Source organism: Anser cygnoides, chromosome 29 (genome assembly GCF_040182565.1).
Source record: "Anser cygnoides isolate HZ-2024a breed goose chromosome 29, Taihu_goose_T2T_genome, whole genome shotgun sequence".
In the NCBI taxonomy this organism is placed as follows: domain Eukaryota; kingdom Metazoa; phylum Chordata; class Aves; order Anseriformes; family Anatidae; genus Anser; species Anser cygnoides.
The window spans coordinates 3,060,663-3,081,864 of record NC_089901.1 but is presented as its reverse complement, the minus strand read 5'-3'; the positions used below and the strand labels follow the sequence as shown (position 1 = coordinate 3,081,864).

Here is a 21,202-nt window from a genome sequence, read left to right as displayed (position 1 = left end):
GGTGCCGTTTTATTTTGGGGGGGGGGGGGGTCCGGTTATTTTGGGGAGGGGCTGCGGCTGCGTTCGGTCTTATTTTGGGAGGATTCCCTTGTTTCGGGGAGGCTCCGCTGCCGGTTTGAGTCTCCTTATTTTGGGGAGGATTCCCTTATTCCACGCCGTTTTCAGGGATATGGGGAGCTCGACATTTTGGGGACGATTCCCCTCGTTTTGGGGCGGCTCCGCTGCTGTTTTCAGTCCACGAGGGGAGCCCGAAATTTTGGGGAGGATTCCCTGATTTCGAGGAAGGTCTGCTGCCATTTTCACTCCTTTTCTTTTGGGGAGAATTCCCCTCGTTTTGGGGAGGCTCTGCCGTGGCTTTCAGGAAGCGAGGGGAGCTCCCAATTTTGGGGAGGATTCTTTGATTCTGGCGAGGGTCTGCTGCCGTTTTCAGTCTCACTTTGGGGCAAATTCCCTCGTTCTGAGGCAACCCCACCACTATTTTCACTCTTATTTTGGGGCAGATTCCCTCGTTCTGGGGCGCCCCTGCTGCTGTTTTGCTCTTATTTTGGGGCAAATTCCCTCGTTCTGGGGTGCCCCTGCTGCTGTTTTCGCCCTTACTTTGGGGCCGATTCCCTTGTTCTGGGGAGATTTCTCTCATTTTGGGGAGGCTCTGCTGTGGTTTTCAGTCTGCGAGGGGAGCTCTCAATTTTGGGGAGGATTCTTTGATTCTTTTATTCTGCTGAGGGTCTGCTGCCATTTTCGCTCTTATTTTGGGGCAAATTCCCTCGTTCCGGTGCGCCCCCGCTGCCACTTTCACCCCTACTTTGGGGCAAATTCCCTCGTTCCGGCGCGCCCCCGCCGCCGTTGTCTCTCTTATTTTGGGGCAAATCCCCTCGCTCCGGGGTTGCCGGGGGGGGCAGCTCGAAGGCGTAGGCGATGATGTCGGCGCAGCGCAGCAGCGCGGCCGCCTGCAGCCCCAGGGGGGTGCGCAGGGCGTCCACCTGGAAGGCGAGGGGGGCGGCGTCGGCGGCCGCCACCACGGCCCCCACCCGCACGCGCTCGTGCAGGGCGAAGCTCACCGGCAGCCCCCGCATGGCTGCCAGGCTCCGCAGGTAGCGGCGCCGCAGGGCCGCCCGCGCCGCCTGGGGGGGGGACGAGGACGGTTTTTGTCCGTCCGTCGTCCCCCCCCCCAGCAGCAGGGCGCGGAAGCGGGGCGACGCGGGGCTGAAGCCGCGGCTCGAGCCCTCGGGGCCGCGCGGCAGGCGCAGGACGCTCACCGGTACCGCCATGGGGGGTGGGGGGCTGCGGGGGGGGGGGGGGGGGGAACAGGTCGTTAGGGGAGGCTAATTAACCCCCCACCCAGCACTAATTAAGGTTAGGGAACAGCCCCCCCCCCCGGTCTACAGGGAGCTGCCCTCATAACGCCCTTTGGGGTCCCCTTTGCCCCCTGCCTATCGGGACCCCAAAAGCCCTCAGGGACCCCAAATTTCTCAGAGACCCCCCCCAGCCCCACCAGCCCCACCACCCAAGACCTGTGTGTCCCCCCCCCGAGACCTACGGACCCGCCTCCCCCCAAAAAAAAATCCTGAAGCCTCTGCCCCCTCCACCACCCCCCACAAGACCCCCCCCCGTGCCCCTCTCCAGCCCCCTCCCACGTCCTAGGACCCCCCCCCAAATCCCCCATGTCCCTCTGCAGACCCCCCCCGACCTGTGATTCCCCCCCCAAACCTCTACCCCCCCAAAAAAAGCCCTCCTGAAGCCCCTGCCCCCCCCCGTGCCCCTCTCCAGACCCCCCCAGACCGCTCCTGAAGCCTCTACCCCCCCCCCAAGACCTCAGCCCCCTCGGTGCCCCCCCCCCAGACCCCAACCCCCTCTTGAAGCCCCTGCCCCCCCCGTCACCCCCCCATTTACCCCCCATGCCCCTCTCCAGCCCCCCCCAACCCCTTCCCAAAGCCCCCGCCCCCCCCAACACCCCCCCCCCCCACGACCTCAGCCCCCTCGGTGCCCCCCCCGGCCCCCTCCTGAAGCCCCAGCCCCCCCAGTAACCCCCCCGGTGCCCCTCTCCAGCCCCCCCCAGCCCCCTGTGACCCCCCCAGCCCCCTGTGACCCCCCCCGAGGCCTCCCCCTGCCCTCAGCCCCCCCCAGGACCCCTCCCCTGACCTCCGCCCCCCCAAATCCCCCCCCCGGGGCCTTTGTGCCCCCTATTCCGCCCCAAAATCCCCTAACCCCCCTCCAAAACCCCCTAAAGCCCCCCAAAACTCCCCAAAATCCCCCCAACCCCCCCCCGTACCCCTCACGGCCCCCCCCTCACGCTCCCGGGGGCTCCGCGCATGCGCGGCGCTTCCCGCCCGGAAGTGCGTCACCCTCCGCCGCTCCCCCCCTCCCCCGCGGGGCCGCTTTTCCGCCGCGGCAGATTCGCCAAACGGCTCCGCGCCCCCTCCCGTCACGGTGCCCGCCGCCGCCGCCTCGCCCCGTTCCCCCACCCCCCACCCCCCACCCCCACCCCCTCCCCGGTGCCCGCCGCCCCCTCCCTCCATTTCTTCCCCCGCTCCCACCCCTCCCCGTGACGAAAGTGCCGTTAGTCCGCACACGGCGCCGACTCGCCGCCGCAGATTCGCCACGGCGCTACCCCCCCCCCCCGCAGAAATAAAAATAAAATAAAATAAAATAAATAAATAAATAAATAAAACACGACGCGAACCGGGAGCTCGGGTGTGGTGGGGGAGTCTTTGTGTTTTTTTTTTTTCTCCGCCCCCCCCTCCCCGGGCTCCGTGACGAAAGTGCGGCGCCGAGGGCTCAGGCCGCGGTGGCAGCGGCGGGCGGCGGCGGCTCCGCTCCGGTGCGCGGCGGCGGCTCCGGCCCGGCCCGGCCCGGCCATGCCCCGGTGAGAGGCCCAGCCCCGGCCCCCGCCATGGACGAGGCCCCGGCGCCGCTGCTGCTGCCGCCGCCGCCGCCGCCACCGCCGCTGCTCCCAGCCGCTCCCGGTGAGGCGGGCCCCGAGCCGGCCGCCGCCGGACCGCCGGGCCCCGAGGACGGGCGGCTGAGGCACGGGGCGAAACGGGTGACGTTCCCGTCCGACGAGGACATCGTGTCCGGGGCCGTGGAGCCCAAGGATCCGTGGAGACACGGTAACGGCGGCGGGGGACCGGGGGAGGGGGGAAACGGGGCCGGGGGTGAGCGGTGGGCACCGGGAACCGGCCCCGGGGGTTGGGTTGTGGGGACCGGGAATCGGAGGGGAGATGGCTCCGGGGGTCAAGCAGCAGGGACCGGGAACCGGACCGGGAACGGCCCCGGGGTTCAGCAGCAGGACCGGGAAATGGCTCCGGGGCCTGGGTTGTGGGGACCGGGAACCGGAGGGGGCATGGCTCCGGGGGTCGAGCAACAGGGACCGGGAACCGGAGGGGGAACAGCCCCGGGGTTGTGCAGCAGCACCGGGAACCGGAGGAGAGACAGCCCCGGGGGTGAGCGGTGGGCACCGGGAACCGGCCCCGGGGATTGAGCTGTGTGGACCAGGATCCGGAGGGGAGATGGCTCCGGGGGTTAAGCAGCAGGGACCGGGAACCGGAGGGGGAACGGGCCCGGGGTTGAGCAGCGGGACCAGGAACCGGCCCCGGGGGTTGGGTTGTGGGGACTGGGAACCGGAGGGGATCAGCCCCGGGGTTGGGTTGTGGGGACCGGGAACCGGAGGGGAGAAACGGCCCCGGTTCCCCCACCAGCCCCCGGCTCCGCGGGCACCCCGAGGGCCCAAACCCCGGTGCCGGTACCGGGCCGAAGCTCCCGCAGCTCAACGAGGCCACCGCGAGGTCCTGCCCCTGGAGGGGGGGCGACCCCCCGGTGGGCACAGACCGGGGGGGGTGAAAACGGGTTCGGGGAAGGACCTGGGGGTGGAAATCCCGATGGAAATGGGGGGGGGGGGGCTGCGGGGGGACCTCGCTGCAGCCCCCCCAGAGCCCGAAGGGGCCTCCGGGAAAGCCGGGGGGGCTCCTGGCGCAGGCGCCCCCTCCCCGGCGCTGCCCGCGGCCGGGCTGGGTGGGCTTTGGGCAGCCTGGGCCGGGGGGGACCCCAAAAACCCCGGCGGATTCCAGGAGGAGGAAGAGGGGGACGGCTCCGTCTCATCCCAGCGCTGAAATCCTGCTGTTTTGGGGGGGGGGGGGCAAAAGCTTCTCCCCGAGGCCAAATCGGTGCCGGAAAGGGCGATTCGGTGACTTCACCTCCAGCCACCCTGCCGCTGCGCTGCTTTTTAGTTTTCCACCCAGCTTTTTCGCGCCGAGCTTCGTTTTCGTCGCCTCGTTGGCCTCCCGGCCGCGATCACCCCGCTGGGTTTTAACGTTTCTCTCCTTATTTTTACCCCCCCCAGCACCAGGACCGGCGATTTTCGGGGCGCTCGGCCCCGCAGGAGCCTCCACGAAGCCCCCGCGCGGCGCTCAGCCCTCGCTGCCTCCTTTCTCCGCCGCCTTTTTACTGACCCGCGTCGCTTCCTCCCTCCTGTAATTCGTTATCCCCGGGCTCTCGTTTCAGCGCCGGGCTCGGTTACGGATCACTCTGCTTCCACCTCGCCGGGCTCGGGGCCGAAGGGAGCCTCCTCCCCCGGGGAGCAGGGGCCGGATTCTGCGCCCGCTTCGGGGCCTTGCAGCTGGCGGCTAACGAGCGCGTTAATGAGTAACGCCTCGTCTGCTTCGCCTCGTTTGCTTGGCTTCGTTTGCTTTGGCTCGGCCCGCACGGCGCGGGTTCGGATCCGGGATCCTCAGGGTTGGGGAAACGCCCGCGTTGCTCTCCCGACCCTAATCCGCCGCTCGGTAACGAGGAGATTAATTAGGGAGCTGCTCTGTGCCGCCGGATTAGCGGGGGTACGGAACGGGCAGCGCCGACGGGGTCGGCGTTGCCAGAAGAAACCCCCCCCCGCTAACCGGGAGCACGGGGGGGCTGCGGTTTCCTGAGCTCCCCCGTCTCCTTTTTTCCTTTTATTCGATGTTTTTTGGGGCGCAGGGGGAGCCAAAAGCCCGAAATGCTGCCGGTGCTGAGTGTTTCCTAAATCCTGATCGTTTCACGGCGCCGCCGCCGCACAAAACCCCGGGGAAAACGCGCGCGGGGCCCCGGGATCCCCCCCCCTTGGGCTCTGCCGAGAGAAATAAATAATTTGGGGGGGACAGGGCGGCCTCGGAGCGAGCCCCCAGCCGCAGCTCGGGGCGCTCAAAGCAGGGCCCGGGAGGAACCCGGCGGCGTCTAGGGGGGGTTTGTGCGCATTTGGGGGGGTTTTGTGCGCGTTTGGGGATTTTGTGCACATTTTTGGGGAGGTTTTGTGCGTGTTTTAGGGGGTTTTCTGCGCATTTGGGGAGGTTTTGTGCGCATTTAGGGAGGTTTTGTGCGCCTTTTGGGGGGTTTTGTGCACCTTTTGGGGGTTTTGTGCGCGTCTGGGGGGGGTTGTGCGCATTTTTGGGGGTTTTGTGCGCATTTGGGGAGGTTTTGTGCGCATTTTGGGGGTTTTGTGCGCATTTTTGGGGGTTTTGTGCGCATTTTTGGGGGTTTTGTGCGCATTTGGGGAGGTTTTGTGCGCCTTTTGGGGGGTTTTGTGCGCCTTTTGGGGGTTTTGTGCGCGTCTGGGAGGGGGTTGTGCGCATCTTTGGGGGTTTTGTGCACATTTTTGAGGGTTTTGTGCACATTTTTGGGGGTTTTGTGCGCATTTGGGGGGGTTGTGCGCATTTTTGGGGGTTTTGTGCACGTTTGGGGGGTTTTCGCTTTCGGTGTCGTGCGCGCTCTGCCCGCTGAAGCAGCCCTCCTGTGCGAGCAGTTTGGTTTTCAGCCCCCGGGGGTTAAAAAAAAAAAAGCAGCCGAGGTTTTGGGGCAAGAAAGCTGGTTTTAGGTCCTGCGTGGCCGAGAGGCGCCGCGGGGCGTGCGCGGGCCTTTGCTGCTTGGTGCCGTGGGTGTTCGCCGCCTGAAACCCTCGCTGCCGTGGCTTGGGGAGGGGAAAAGGGGTCGGGAAAAGGGGCTGAAAAGGGCAAAACGGAGCCAGAAGCCTGCCGAGAGCTGGGCTTGTGCAGCCTGCAGCCGAGCAGGCTCGGGGCCGAGGGTTTTAGGCCGAAAAAGGAGAGGTTTGGGTCGGCTGGGAGGCAGAAACCGGTTGTGTTGAGCGCGGTGAGACCCGGACGGGGCCGCCCGGAGAAGCTTTGGGTGCCCCCATCACCGGCGTCGGGCCGGATCCGTGGTGGGGAACCCGAGCCCCAGAGCCCCGCGGGCGGGCAGGGCGCCCGGAGGCAGCCGCGCCTCCGCTGAACGTTTTTGGGGTGAAAACCCAGCGCGAGCAACCCCCCAAAAAAAAAAAAACAAGGAATCTGGGGGGGGGGGCGAGCGGGAAGGGCCGCCCGAATCGCCCCGCGCCCTAACGGGAATCCTCTTCCCTCTTTTCCAGCCCAGAACGTGACGGTGGACGAGATCGTGAGCGCCTACAAGCAAGCCTGCCAGAAGCTCAACTGCAAGCAGATCCCCAAGCTGCTGAAGCAGATCCAGGTAGGGGACCCGCCGGGCCCTGCCCCTCGCCGAGGATTCGGTGGGTTGGCCACAAACCCCCCCCCCCGGCCCCGGTTTAATCCCACGAAGGGCTTCTGGCCGGGCGAAGCCGCCCCTGCGGAGCGCCACCCAGCGCGGGAGCCTAATTAGCAGAATATTTTTGCTTAATTTGCCCTCGACGCCAAGCCGAAGGGCTCGTTCTCCCAGCGGTTTGGCCCTCGGATGTTATGGAGGTGGAAAACGTGCCCGTGCCTGCAGGGAGAGCGGGGCTGACCCGGGCTTTGCCCCGGGCACGTAGCGTGAATCCGAGGCCCGCTTCAAACCTCGCTCCTCCGACACGGCGTTTTAAAGATTTAGCTCCTCTTAGCGTCGGGATTTGCCCCATTTTCTGCGTTCTCTCCTCGTTCCGGTGCAGGAATTCCCCTCCCTCCCTCCCTCCCTCCCTGTGTCCGAAACGCCGCTCTGTCTTTTTCCAGGAATTCAAGGATCTGGCCCCCAGGATAGATTGCCTGGATCTGAAAGGTGAGCCCCTCGGACGCCACCGGGGGAATGAATTTTGCTGCGTTTTGGGTTTTCGGGGGTCAGCTGGAGCCGTGCTCCCGGCCGGGGCTCCCCCAGGCTGAGCAGGGGGAGGCACTGGCTCGTCCTTCCCCCAAAACACCTCCCCCGGGGGCTCGGGGCCAGCAGGAGGCCGGGCTCCGCTCCCCAGGGGACGAACGCTCGCTTCGGGTCCCTCGTTGAGCCCCCCGCTGCCCCCTTTCCCCCCTGTTCCCAGCCCTGCGGCCGGTCCTAGCACCCTTGGGCGAGGCTCTTCCTCCGCCGGTTCTGAGAAGCCCCCCGAGGGACGTGGGGGCCCCGTTACGAGGCGTAAATGCGCCCTTAACGCACCGCGCCAAGCGCCCTCAGCCTCTCCTGCTCGCCTCTGCGCAGGGGGAAAGGGTTTGGGGTAAAGCAGCGTCCTCCGGGGACGTGTGTCACCGGCCGAAGGAAGCCAGCCACGATTTTCCAGAGCGTCCGCCGAGAAACGGGGGAAATAAGCAAATAAAAAGCCCCGGGTCTCGGAAAAACGTCCTGGGGGCAGCTCGGACCTTTACTTCCCTAAACCCGAAGGGGGAAGAATCGGGTTTGCGGGATTTAGCCTTGGCCGCGTGGTGCTTTCGTATGGCAAAAGGAATCGGGGCGCGGCGAGGGAGGGGCTGAAGCGGGCGAGGGGCCGGCTCGTTGGGAAAACAGCCGCAGAAATCCCGGTTTGGGTGAAAAAACGGCGTCCCGGTGGCTCTTGGCTGGGGGGGGGGGGCTCCCGTGCTGTTTTTTTGGGTGGATTTCCACCTTGCCTGGTGCTGGAGCCTGCCCCGGGACGGGAGGCGAAGACGAACGAATTCCCACGCGGGCGCAGCGGCTCTGACGGCGGGCTCGGAATTTCCCCCCCCAGCTGGGTTTTGGGGGGGGGGGGGTTTGGGGGGGGCGGCTCTGGGCACGGGGAGGAGAAATTCGCCTTTGTGCGCGCGCCGACAGCTCCAAACCCACCTCGCTTTGTTTTCCTGCCCCAGGGGAGAAGCTGGATTACAAGGCCTGCGAGGCCCTGGAGGAAATTTTCAAGCGGGTCCAGTTCAAAATTGTTGACTTGGAGCAAACGAGCCTGGATGAAGACGTAAGTGGCCGGGGTTTCCGGCACCTTCTGGGCTCCCATCTTTGTGGGGCGCCCCATCCCCTTCCCCTTCGTGTCCGCGCCCTCGTTTGGCCCTGTGCGTGCAGCGTTTGCTGCTCCAAACCCGACCATTTGGGCACTCCGGGTTTAAAACCCGAGGAAACGGTTAAAAAGCCTTTTTTTTGGGGCACGGCTCGCTGCATCCCTGTGGCTATCGAATAAAGCAGAGCAGAAGCCGTCACGGGGCCTGGTGTGTCCCCGGCTGCCTGTCCCCTGCCTGCCCCGCTCCCCTTGGACCCGTGGCTCCCTGTGCCCTGTCGTTTTTTTTTCCCTAAATCAAAGTTTCCCCGCTTTTTTTTTTTTTTTTTAACCCTAAATCAAAGTTTGGTTTCCCCACCCCGTCCCCATCCCCCTGCCGGCTCTGGAGCGTCCCCCCGCTTCGTGTCCTCCCCGTGCCGTCCCTCCCCATCCCACCCCCGCCTCCACAGCTGCGCTGCCGCGTCCCCTTGGTGCTTTTTTTTCCCCTTTTTCCCCCCTTTTTCCCCCCCCACTCATCAGCAAGGCCCCACGAGAAGTTAAGGGGGGAAATCGCGGCTGCGGCTGCGCTCGGCATCGGTTTCCCACCGATCCCGGCGCTGCGCCCGCGCTCTGGGCCCCCCGTGACGCGCCCCGTGGGGCAGGAGGAGGCCGTTTTTGGGGGGACGGAGCTGTCCCCAAGCGGGGTGCAGCCCGGGTGATGAGCCGGGGGACCCCCTGGGGCTGCCAGCCGGCGCTGCGCCTCCCGCCCGGCCTCGTTACCTGGGACCGGGATCCCGCAGGGTGCCCCGAGCTCATCCCGCGCCTCCGGGAGCACCGGCGGGGGTTTTGCGCCTTTCCCTTGCGGCAGCACCCACGGGTGCCTGCGTGGGGCCGGATTCGGGCCCTGCTCCCAGCTCCCTCCCCCCAAAATTTCCTTCCTTTTATTCGCCCAAGCGAGCCCGGACCCTCCCCGGCCTCCTCCCCGCCGCGCGCTCCTCCTAACCCCGCTGCGGGAGAAGATGAATTCCACCTCAGCTATGGTGTGGGAGGGAGGTTTGGGAGCCCAGCCCTCACCGGGAGCTCATTCGGGGACAGAACCGCGCTCGTCCCCGTACCAAAAGGGCTGATTCACGCCGCGTCAGCCGGCCCCGTGCCGCGGCACGCCGGCCCCTGACTCAGCCGGCGGCCGACGAGCGCGCCCGGATTCCCCTCGTCGCTTCCCGCCGCGCGAAGCCCTGCTCTTCCCCGAGGACCTGTTCTCTGCCTGCGCCCCGTGCTGCCGTTTGCCAGTCCTCCAGGTCTCTCTGCGTGCTTTTTTCTTTATTTTTTTTTACTGGAAGCCTCGCAGCGGGCGCTTCGTGGCTCTGCCCAGCGCACGTTTCGGCTCGTCTCTCGCCCGAAGGTGCTCGTTATGTGATTAAGCAAATTGGCCCCCCCGCCGCTGCTGCGGGGAGCTCCGGACGCTTGACGGGCGCGGGTCCTGCTCTGCCCAGCCCTTTCGCTCCTAGCCCTGGCTACGGGCCCCGGCTTTTGTGCGTTTTTGCTGGGATTGCCCAGAAATCGCCCTGCAAATGGCAACGTCGCGCCTGGGTAACCCCGCGGGGAACGTCCGTGGGATCAAATCTCCTGGGAAAACGTTCCCCCGTGTCCCCGGGAGCATGCGCTCGGGGGCCTGGGTGTCCTCGGTGCCTTGCTCCGGCCACGTTTCCTTCCCCTCCTGGTGCCAGGGGGGGCCAGGACGGGGGCTGAATCCCCGCTGGGCTTCAAACCCCCGCGTCGCTGAATCCCCCCGCAGCCCGAAGAGCGAGGAGCTCCGAGGAAACCCGACTTCTTCCCCCCCCCCCCAGGGTGAACCTCGTGGGGTCGAGCACGCCCGACGGCCTCCGGCGACACAACCCAAAGCCTTGCCTTCTGCCCCCGGGGCAGCAGGTCTGCAGAGAGCCCCCAGCAGGAGTTTGTTTCCCCCCTTGGGGGGACGCGGTGGCCTCGGCTGCCTGCGGGGGATCCCCGACCTCATCTGCGAGAGCGATTCGGGACTTAAAGCCCCAAAGGTTACGTGTGGGAGGTGGCTGGAGGAGACGGGACGGCTCAAACCGAGCTGCTTGTGCCCCAGCGCAGCAAAACCACCTTTACCTCTCGTCCTCCAGACCTCTTTTACCCCTCGTCCTCCAGGCCTTCTCCTCCAGGCCTTCTCCTCCAGGCCTTCTCCTCCAGGCCTTCTCCTCCAGGCCTTCTCCTCCAGGCCTTCTCCTCCAGGCCTTCTCCTCCAGGCCTTCTCCTCCAGGCCTTCTCCTCCAGGCCTTCTCCTCCAGGCCTTCTCCTCCAGGCCTTCTCCTCCAGGCCTCCTTTCCCCCTTTTCCTCCAAGCCTCCTTTTCCCCTTCTCCAAACCAACAGGAGCGATTGTGCCCTGCGAAACCCCACGGCCCCTTGCTCCAAGGTGCCTGCGCCAGCGTTTCTGCCCGGAGGCAGCTTTGCCGTCCCTGCCACTTTCCGGCAGCGCCCGGGTTTGCAAAATAGGAGGGGAAAAAGAGAAAAACGGGGACAAAAAACAGGGTGCGGCACTGGGTGTTGGGAGCACGGCCGCAGCGATGCTCCGTGTGTCCCTCCCGCCTGAGAGGAGGAGGCCTGGCCACAAATCATATATTTATTTTAACCTTTTATCCCCTTTTAACGCCGCTTTTCTTGTGCCTTGGTTTTGCAGGGCGCCTCGGCGCTGTTCGACATGATCGAGTACTACGAGTCGGCCACGCACCTCAACATCTCCTTCAACAAGCACATCGGCACGCGGGGCTGGCAGGCGGCCGCGCACATGATGAGGAAGGTTTGTGCTCGCTCCCCGCCGGTGTTGGCGCACGTTTTAAACGCGTAAAGCACCGGGGGCTGCCCACGGGGCTGTACCCGTGGTTAGGGGCTGGCTCCAAGCAAAATGTCAGTGGCCAGAGCATGCAGGTGGTCGTTCCGCCCTCTAGGAAGAGCTGAATTCCAAAAAGGTTTCGTCAAACCCAAAAGGTCCCCCCATCAAACCCAAAAGGTCCCCCATCAAATCCAAAAATTCCCCATCAAATCCAAAATTTTCCCCCTTCAAACCCAAAAGTTCCCCCGTCAAACCCAAAAGTCCCCCCATCAAACCCAAAAGGTCCCCCCGTCAAACCCCAAAGGTCCCCATGTCGAACCCCAAAGGTCCCCCCGTCAAACCCAAAAGGTTTCCCCGTCAAACCCCAAAGGTCCCCGTCAAACCCCAAAGGTTCCCCCGTCAAACCCAAAAGGTTCCCCCGTCAAACCCAAAGGTTCCCCCGTCAAACCCAAAAGGTTCCCCTGTCAAACCCAAAAGTTTCCCCCGTCAAATCCAGGAGTTCCCCGTATGGAAAACAGCCATGGCCTCCCCCAAATACGAGCTAGTTTTTGTAAACCCAAGCACCAGCTTTGTCCAGGTTTGTCCGTTGACGAGGGGGAGACCCCCGACCCCCTGCCCTGGCCCCCTGCGGCACTGGGAGCGCGGCTCTGAAATTCAGCATGCAGAACTCTTTATCGCCACGCGCGGTGTCCTCCAAACAGAGGCGCTGCTCTGTCCGCGCACGCTTCCAGCCGCCGGAGGTGGAGCTTCTCCTGATTTCCTCTTCTCCCACCTTCCAGTTTCCCTGTTGCGGGTCCGTCTTTCACCTCCAGGCAGACAGAGGTCATCAAATCCCCGAGCTCGGGCGTTCTTGTGGCCTCCCCGGGTACACGGCGTCCATCAGCCACTGTGCTCGGCAGGGCTGTCGCTCCCCGGCTGCTCAAAGCTGCCCCCGGACGGAGCCGGGGGCTCTTTTTCGCCCCGTTACCGCCGGTCATTTCGATCCGGGTGCTCAGCGGGCCCCGTGCCGCGCCAGCGAGCAGCGCCGTGCCGCGGGGCGGTTCTGGGCCTTTTGCTCCGTGCCAGCACGGGGAGGAAGCGTGGCACCGACAGGAACGGTCCTGGCACGTCCTTCCCCGGCTTAAAAACACGGCGCGGGGCTGTCCCGCGGAGCTAGGACGCCGATTTGCGAGCGTTTTGGTGCCGAGCGCCGAGACCTTGAAAGCGCAGAGCCCCGCGGGCCGTCCTTCGGTGCGTGCTCGCGGCGTCGGCCTCCGGACCCGGGCACCCGTTATCCTTGCAGCGGGGCCGGCGCTGAGCTCAGCAACTGCTCAGCACCCGGATCCGCTCGGCGAGCCCCCGCGTTGCACGGGCACGGGGCAGGGGCTGCCGGGCTCGTGGCGCAGCGCACGGCCACCCTCCGACACACGGCAGCAGCGGGATCCCAGCCCGCCCGTCGGGGGCACGGGGCCGTTTCGGGATGTTTCACGGCTTCGGTTTGGGGGCCCGCCGCGGGAGCCGGTCCCGGCAGCGTCCCCTCGGGGCGCGTGCGGGGCCCAATCCTGCCCAAACCTTTTGGGAGCCGGGCGCTGCCCGGGGTGCGAGCGGCTCGGGGCGTCTGGGGGAGGTTAGGAAGGGAATGAAGCTCCTAATGGGAAGCTGGTGGCAAGACCCCCCCCCCCCCAGCTCCTCTCCTGCTGCTTTTGTCTGTAAAGCGGCCAGCGGAGCTCCGGGGGGGTGGGCTCAGCCCCTGGGCAGCTCGTGGCCACGCGGAGGGGCGTGCGGAGGCAAAAAGCCCTAAAAAAAGCCATAAAAACGACAGGCGCGCAGCCAGAAACGATCAATAGAGGGGCCGCTGGGGTGGCGGTGCCGGAATCGGGCCCGGCCGCAGGTCCCGTGCCCGGCGGGATCCCTGGCGGCGCCGTGCCGGCTTATCGGGGTGCTCCCTTCTGGCTCCTCGCCCCTTATCTGCGGCCCGCGGGGCGCCCCAAAAACACCATTTTGGGCCCGTGGGCCCTTATCGGGGCAGCTCGCCGCCGTGCCGCCGCCCCCTCCTTACCCCAACAGCCCCGGGGACCGCGACCCTTTCGCGGGGTGCTTCCGAGGGTGCCGTGCGTGCGCTGAACCCCCTCCGGCCCCCCCCTTTCTTCTCCCCGCAGACGAACTGCCTGCAGTACCTGGACGCCCGCAACACGCCCCTGCTGGACCACTCGGCCCCCTTCGTGGCCCGCGCCCTGCGCATCAGCAGCAGCCTGGTGGTGCTGCACCTGGAGAACGCCAGCCTCTCGGGGCGCCCCCTCATGCTGCTGGGTGAGTGGCGGACACCCCAAAACCCACCCCTGGGCACCCCGCCATGGGGGGGGTGGAAAGGGCGGAGGCCGTTGGGCGCTGGGCGGCCCCGTCGTTAAGCTAATGAATTAGGAGTCAGTCACCGGGCTTAAGCTGACGGACGGACGGAGGCGGCGTGATGGCAGGGAAAAACGTTTCTGGGCTTTAATTGCTCGTTAGGGTGGCCCGGCTGGGGAAACGACCGCGAGCGCACGTGCCGCTGGCGCCGACCCCCTCCGAAAGCCGAGCGCACGAGGCCGAAACGCGCCGGGGAGGGGGCAGAAATTTTAAACTTTTTGTCTTCAGCACTCGCTCAGCTGCACGGGGTCCGAGCGCCTCTCACCTCTTGCCTGCGGTCTTTTTTTTTTGGGGGGGGGGGATAAAACGAGCGCGAGTGCTTTTTGCCTGCTAAGCGCGAGCCCTCGCTGTTGTCTGCCGCCCAGCCACGGCGCTGAAGATGAACATGAACCTGCGCGAGCTGTACCTGGCCGACAACAAGCTGAACGGGCTGCAGGACTCGGCGCAGCTCGGCAACCTCCTCAAGTTCAACTGCTACATCCAGATCCTCGACCTGAGGAACAACCACATCCTCGACTCAGGTCAGGCCCCCTCCCGCCGCCGCGGAGCCGCTCGGGCGATCCGGCCGCGCGCGAGGAGGAGGGGAAAAACTCCCGGGCTGAGGCCTGGGGGAGGGAAGAGGAGAGGATTTCCCTGCCCTGCCCGGTTCCTCACCAAGCTGCGGCCCTTCGGGCGCTTCGTGGCGGCTTTTCGGGGTGAACCGAAGCGAACGGAGACGCCGAGGTGGCGTCCCCTCGTGCCAAGGGTCCTGAGCCGCAGCCGCACGGGGGAGAGCTCTCTGCCCTCTGCCTGCCCTTCCCCGATTCCCCCCGATTTCACCCCAAACTTAATCCTGCCGAATCCCCCCCCTCCCAAGGCAGGGCGCCGAGCAGCTTAAACCTTTGTCAAGGCTCAAAACCCGGCGGCGCGCGAGGCTGCTCGGGCCTCCCGGCTGGTTTTCCTCCAGCTCCCGGCTGGTTTTTCTCCTCTCCGTCCCACTCACCGCGGACCAACGGGGAGGCCAGATCTGATAGGGAAACAGGCCTTGCGAAACGCTCCCACCCCGGGCTCCGACACCAGCTAATTCTAGGTGTGGGCACCTCCCGGCGGAGCAGCCGGCGGCGCGATTGCCGCCCCGGGCGCCGCGCGTGGCCCTCGTGGGCACGGAGGCAGCCCGGCGTGCCTGGGTCGGACGCGGCCGGTGCTGGTGCGGACGCCCGTGCTTCCGGACGGGTCCCACCCTAAGGTGCAAATATTAATTTGCCCGCCTCGCAGGTCAGCTGGCACGGCTCGTGCGTCTCTGGGCACTGAATAATCGCGAGCGGCGCTGGGCCCTCTACGTGTCCGGCGTCACCCGCGAGGTGTTGCCGCGGGCTCCTGCGGCGTTGTTTGCCCGGGGATTCGACGCGCTTATCAAAATAAATATGTTTACAGCAACTGGAAGCGGCACCGGCCCTCGGCCCGGGCGGAATCAGGCCAGGCAGCCTTACTCATCGTCCCGTGGGCTGCCTCTTCCTGCGCTTCTCTCCCGGCCCCGTGCGGGCGCGGGGGGGCAAATCCCAGCCCCCTGCTCGGGCGCCGCGCCCTCCAAGCTCCATCCCGTGAGGTTTTTTCCCCCCCATTTCAGAGGCTAGCCCTGATTTAGCGTGTACACCGAGACGTTAAGTGCCTGCCTGTGCGTTTGCCGTGCAGCCGCCGCGCGTTTTGCCCGGCCCGAGGCTCGGCGGGGTTCGGAAGCGCTGCCCACGCCGAGCCCCCCCCTCTTCCCGGGACGTGGGGGCGCAAATCCCACCCCGTGCCCGTGTCCCGCCCTGCACAGCGGCTGATTTAAGCCACGTTTCCCCCCCCCCACCCTCTGGGGGTCTCCCAGACCCCGTCGAGCGAAAGAGCAAAGCCGGCGAAGCTCCGATGAAACCCCCTCATGTCGGGGCGGTGCGATTTGGAGGGGGGGGGAAAGGCCACCCCGGGAAGCCCCCAAATCCTCACCGCCCGCTGCCGTTCCTCCAGGCTTGGCGTACATCTGCGAGGGGCTGAAGGAGCAGCGCAAAGGGCTGGTCACCCTGGTGCTGTGGAACAACCAGCTGACTCACTCGGGCATGGCGTACCTGGGGATGACGCTGGTGAGCGCGCCCGGCCGGAGGCTTCCTCGCCTTCATCCCCCTTCCCCTGTCCCCGTTGCCTCCGTCCCACCGCCTCGCCGTGCCTCCCCCCCTGTCCCTTTCCTCCCCCGTGCTCCGGCTCCTCGCTGGGCTTCGGGGCGGACCCAGCTGGAGCCTCTTTTCACCCCCCCCCCGCCCCCCGCAGCCTCACGCCCAGAGCCTGGAGACCCTGAACCTGGGCCACAACCCCATCGGCAACGAGGGCGTCCGCAACCTGAAGAACGGCCTCATCGGGAACCGCTCCGTCCTGCGCCTCGGCTTGGCCTCCACCAAGCTGACCTGCGAAGGTGGGCCCCCCCCGTTTTTCGTGGAGGACGCCTCGGTCTGCCCCCCCCCCAAAAAAAAAAGTGCCTTTTTTTCGGGGTCCGGCGGAGGCAACCCTGCCCCCGGGGCGTCCTCGCCTCACCGTCGGCCGCCGCGTCCCCCCGCAGGCGCCGTGGCGGTGGCGGAATTCATCGCGGAGAGCCCGCGGCTGCTGCGCCTCGACCTGCGGGAGAACGAGATCAAAACGGGCGGCCTCATGGCGCTGTCGCTGGCCCTCAAGGTCAACCACTCGCTGCTGCGCCTCGACCTGGACCGGGAGCCCAAGAAGGAGTCCGTAAGTCCCCGGCCCTTCGGCCTCCCGAGACGGAAACGGCGATGGCTTCGAGGAGAAACCCGCCCCGGGAGCTCGATTTTGGGGCGGTTTGGGTGTTTAGTGGGGAAAGGCTGGTCCTGAAGAAAAGAGGGGGGGAAAAAAGCCCGGTTAAGGCGTCGGCGTGGCCTCCTGCTCGGGAAGCTTCGTGGCCTCGACGCTGTAAGCCCGGGGGGCTCTGGCTTTGAGTCTGCCCATCGCTGCTGCGGGGCCCTGCTCGAGCAGGGTTGGTTCTCGCTCTTCCCACGGCTCGTCGTCACCCCGGGTGGCCGGAGAGCTCGCGGGCGTCCCCGGGCTGCTGCTGGAGGAACGCTTCCAGCTCCCGCTTCTCCGCTCACCCACCCTTCCTCTCCCCCCCCCGCCACAACCGGCAGGTGAAGAGTTTCATCGAAACGCAGAAGGCTCTCCTCGCCGAAATCCAGAACGGCTGCAAGCGCAACTTCATCCTGGCCAAAGAGAAGGAGGAGAAGGAGCAGAAGCTGCAGCAGTCGGCCTCCATGCCCGAGATCACCGTCACGGAGGCCCTGGAGGAAGGCCCCGGGGAGGACGACAGCGCGGCCTCCACCCCGGAGGAGGGCGAAGAGGCCGGGGAGGGCCCCGTCTCCTCGGAGAACGGCGACGCGGAGCCGGCGGAGGACGGCGACGACCGCGACGGCGCCACGGACTCCGACTCGGACACGGAGGAGGAGGAGGAGGAGGAGGAGGACGCGGGGTTGGCGACGAAGGACTTGAGCCAAGCGCGGGGACAAAACGATTCCGGCGGCGGCGCCGCCACCGCCGCGGCGTCCCCGCAGCAGGCGAGGGCCGGGCGCGACGCCGAGGCACCGCAGCACGCCGCCGCCGCGGGGAGCCCCTCCGCGTCCCCCCAGGGGAACGAGCGGAGGATTTCGGTCTCCAGCCCCGGGCGAGGCCATAAAATCTTTGTGGTGACGCGCGTGGAGAGCCTGCCGGAGCGAGCGGCCGCCACCGCGCGCCCGCGGGAGGACGGCCCCGCCGCCGAACCCGCCGAGCCCCCGACGCCGGCCTCCGAGTCCCCGCTGCGGGACCCGCGGGCGAACGGGACGGCTCCGGCCTCCGCCGCCGGCATGGACGCGGCGCCGAGCCCCGAGGAGCACGGCAACCCCGCGCCCTGCGAGAGCCAGGCCCGCGACGCCGCCCTCCCCAACGGGCTGAAGACGGATTTCGCGCGGGCGCTGCCCGACGTCTCTCCGGAGGGCGATGGCAAAGCGGGGAGCTGCGCGGCCGAGCACGGTAAGAGAGCCCCCGGCCCCGTTCCCCAAACGCCCCCCCGGGGTGCGGGGAGGGGTCCGGAGCCCTTTCCCCGCGCCGGGGTCCTTCGAATCGCCCCAGCGGCGTCCCCGGGCGCGGCGCTGCGGCGCTGCGGGGCTTTTCCCGTGGGAATCGGGAGCCCGCCGTGGCTCTGCCCCTCAGAGCCCGGCAGCGCTTCGGGAGCCGTTTAATTAGGCTCGCGGACGCGCCGAAATTAAGGATAGCTGCGGGGAAGCTCCACGCTCCGAGCCTCCCGGGCGCGTTCGGCGGCGCGGCGCCTTCCCTTGATGTGGTTTTGGGGAGGGGGGGGACACGGGGGGATGGGGGTGGGCACCCCCGGAGGTGGCGCGGGGGCAGCGGAGGGACCGGCGGCCGTTTGCTTTCAGAGCTGAGCTGCTCCAAGAACGAGAAGGAACTGGAGGAGCTGCTCCTCGAGGCCAGCCAGGACACCGGGCAGGAGCCGCTGTGATGCAGGTGAGGGGGGGGCTCGGGGGGGGGGGGGTCAGGATCCGGCCCCGAAGCGAAGGGGGGCTTGATGTTGGGGGTCCCAAACGAGCTGGGGGGTCCCAAAGGAGCTGAGGGGTCCCAAAGGAGCTGGGGGTCCCAAACAAACAGGGGGTCCCAAAGGAGCTGGGGGTCCCAAAGGAGCTGGGGGGTCCCAAAGGAACTGGGGGTCCCAAAGGAGCTGGGGGGTCCCAAACAAACTGGGGGGGTCCCAAAGGAGCTGGGGGTCACAAATGAGCTGGGGGTCCCAAAGGACCTGGGGGGTCCCAAAGAAACTGGGGTTCCCAAAGGAGCTGGGGGGTCCCAAAGGAGCTGGGGGTCCCAAATGAGCTGAGGGGTCACAAGTGAGCTGGGGGGTCCCAAATGAGCTGGGGGTCCCAAAGGAGCTGGGGGTCCCAAATGAGCTGAGGGGTCACAAGTGAGCTGGGGGGTCCCAAATGAGCTGGGGGTCCCAAAGGAGCTGGGGGTCCCAAAGGAGCTGGGGGGTCCCAAACAAACTGGGGGGGTCCCAAAGGAGCTGGGGGTCACAAATGAGCTGGGGGTCCCAAAGGACCTGGGGGGTCCCAAAGAAACTGGGGGTCCCAAATGAGCTGGGGGGTCCCAAAGGAGCTGGGGGGTCCCAAAGGAGCTGGGGGTCCCAAAGGAGCTTGGGGTCCCAAACAAGCTGGGGGTCCCAAATGAGCTGGGGGGTCCGAAAGGAGCTGGGGGGTCCCAAAGGAGCTGGGGGGTCCCAAAGGAACTGGGGGGTCCCAAATGAGCTGGGGGGTCCCAAAGGAACTGGGGGGTCCCAAAGGAACTGGGGGGTCCCAAATGAGCTGGGGGGTCCCAAATGAGCGGGGGGTCCCAAACGAGCTGGGGGGTCCCAAAGCGCCGCTCCCCCCCCCTCTCTCACAGACCCCGCATCCGGGAGGCTGCGCCCGGCGCCCGCGTCGCTTCGTTCTCTCCCCGCTCCGCACGATCCCGAACCTCGGGCTCCAGGACGAGGGTCGCTTCCCGCCCCCCCCCCGCGTGCCCCCCCCCAACCCGCAGCCGCTGCCCCCCTCCCTCCCGGCCGCTCTTCCCGGCTCCTTCCCCGGAGCGGAGCCCCCAGCGGGGCCGGGGGGCCGCCGGCCGCACACTACAGGGCCCGGGGACGCCGCGCGCGCCCCCGCCGTCGCCCGCGGAGGAGCCCGCGCCACCGGACGAGCTGCCCAGGACGGGCTGCCTCCGCAGCCACAACGGTTATTTATTTTAAAATTCCTCTTTTTTTTTTTTTTTTCCGTTTCGTTTCGTTTCGGTATCTATTTATCGTGAGCTGCAAAGCACCGGGTGGGGATTTAGAGGACGATGTAGATTGAATTCCTCCTAGGCTAACCCCGCAACCTCGCTGAGCTGCTCCTGGCCTGCAAAAAAAGAAAAAAAAAAAAACTCTCTGCTGGAAAATGGGGAAAAAAAAAAGGAAAAAAAAGAAAAAAAAGGAAAAAAAAGAAAAAAAAAGGAAAAAAAAGGAAAAAAAGAAAAAAAAAGGGAAAAAAGAAAAAAAGGAAAAAAAGAAAAAAAAGGAAAAAATGAAAAAAAGGAAAAAAAGAAAAAAGGGGGAAAAAAGAAAAAAAAGGGGAAAAAGAAAAAAAAGGGGGAAAAAGAAAAAAAAGGGGGAAAAAAGAAAAAAAAGGGGGAAAAAAGAAAAAAAAGAGGGAAAAAAGAAAAAAAGGGGGAAAAAAGAAAAAAAAGAGGGAAAAAAGAAAAAAAGAGGGGAAAAAAGAAAAAAAGGGGAAAAAAAGAAAAAAAAGGGGAAAAAAAGATTAAAAAAGGGGAAAAAAAGATAAAAAAAGAAGAAAAAAAGGAAAAAAAAGAAAGAAAACACACAAAAATCGGGCACCGCTCGCGGCCGCGGGGAGAGGAGCGGGGCCGCCGCGTCCCTGCCCCTGCCCTCCTCGCGCCGGGAGCGGCGCTGGCTTTTCTCAGGGGCCGGCGGGGGGGGACGTGAAACGCGCGGGGCTTGGATATATATAGATATATATATATTATTATTTTTTTTTCTGAAAAGTGCAATAAATCTATCAGGGAGCCGAGGGCGCGGGCCGGGGCGGGGGAGCTGCGCGGTAACACTACGTCCGGGGGCCGGCGGGGGCTTGGCTCGCGTTGGTCGTTTCTTTCCGTCGTGTATTTTTGTTAACACTGTTTTCTATTAAACGAGAACCGCATTCGTCACCCCCCCGCCTCCCGCCTGCTGCCTGCGGCGTCCGCGGCGGGGCGAAATCCCCGAATTTGGGGGGGTTTTGGGGGAGAAACGGGGCGAGGTGGGAGAGAAACGCGCCCGAGCCCCGGGGCTTTGCCCTTGTCGCTTTCCCGTGTCCCGGCGGGGAGCAGAGCGGCTCGGCACCGCTTTGGGCTGATTTCCCAGGGAATTGGGACCGGCACCAACAACAGCAGCTCGGCACCGCTTTGGGCTGATTTCCCAGGGAATTGGGACCGGCACCAATGTCAGCAACTTGGCACCACTTTGGGCTGATTTCCCAAGGAATCGGGACTGGCACCGTCAGCGGCTCAGCACCACTTTGGGCTCATTTCCCAGGAAATCGGGACCGGCAGCAATGTCAGCAGCTCGGCACCGCTTTGGGCTGATTTCCCAGGGAATCGGGACCGGTGCCGACATCAGCGGCTCGGCACCGCTTTGGGCTGATTTCCCAGGGAATCGGGACTGGCACCAATGTCAGAGGCTTGGCACCGCTTTGGGCTGATTTCCCAGGGAATCGGGACCGGCACCAACGTCAGCGGCTCGGCACCGCTTTGGGCTGATTTCCCGGGGAATTGGGAATGGCACCAACATCAGCGGCTCGGCACCACTTTGGGCTGATTTCCCAGGGAATTGGGACCGGCACCAATGTCAGCAACTTGGCACCACTTTGGGCTGATTTCCCAAGGAATCGGGACCAGCACCAACATCAGCGGCTCGGCACCGCTTTGGGCTGATTTCCCGGGGAATCGGGACCGGCACCAACGTCACCACTTGTCCTTTAGGGCGACTCCTTGGGGCCGGTCCCCGCTCCGCCCGGCCTGGAGCTCACCGGCTGCATTTTACCACGATTTGGTTTCTCTGCCCCATCCCCACCGCCCCCCCCTTGGCTTTTTGAGCACCTGGGGGGGGGGCTCGGGACCCCCAAAGAAATGATTTTTAGGTCAAGACACGGAGCGGGTGGGTTCACTGCTTTATTAGGGCGGCACCTCCGTGCCCTGCAGCCGCCGCGTCCCTCGGGGCGGCTTTTCCTCGGTGGCTCCCGCTTCGGCC

At 65.5% G+C, this 21,202-nt stretch overlaps 2 protein-coding genes across 2 annotated transcripts; one reads left to right on the top strand and one right to left on the bottom strand.

Annotated features, from left to right (window-relative positions):
• Positions 1-21: 21 nt before the first annotated feature.
• GEMIN7 (gem nuclear organelle associated protein 7) lies at positions 22-2,349 on the bottom strand. The gene is made up of 2 exons (XM_066984520.1): positions 2,270-2,349; positions 22-1,281 (listed from the first exon to the last, which is right to left on the bottom strand). Exon 2 carries the CDS (start codon positions 1,266-1,268, stop codon positions 711-713), a length of 558 nt encoding a protein of 185 aa, XP_066840621.1. The 5' UTR covers positions 1,269-1,281; positions 2,270-2,349; the 3' UTR covers positions 22-710.
• A 428-nt stretch (positions 2,350-2,777) lies between these two features.
• Positions 2,778-19,917, top strand: PPP1R37 (protein phosphatase 1 regulatory subunit 37). Its single transcript, XM_066984512.1, has 13 exons — positions 2,778-3,107; positions 6,386-6,483; positions 6,960-7,005; positions 8,034-8,134; positions 10,852-10,971; positions 13,143-13,293; positions 13,755-13,910; positions 15,376-15,488; positions 15,673-15,814; positions 15,959-16,125; positions 16,536-17,412; positions 17,817-17,904; positions 18,829-19,917. The coding sequence occupies exons 1-12, from the start codon at positions 2,891-2,893 to the stop codon at positions 17,897-17,899; spliced, it is 2,271 nt and encodes a 756-aa protein (XP_066840613.1). The 5' UTR covers positions 2,778-2,890; the 3' UTR covers positions 17,900-17,904; positions 18,829-19,917.
• Positions 19,918-21,202: the final 1,285 nt, after the last annotated feature.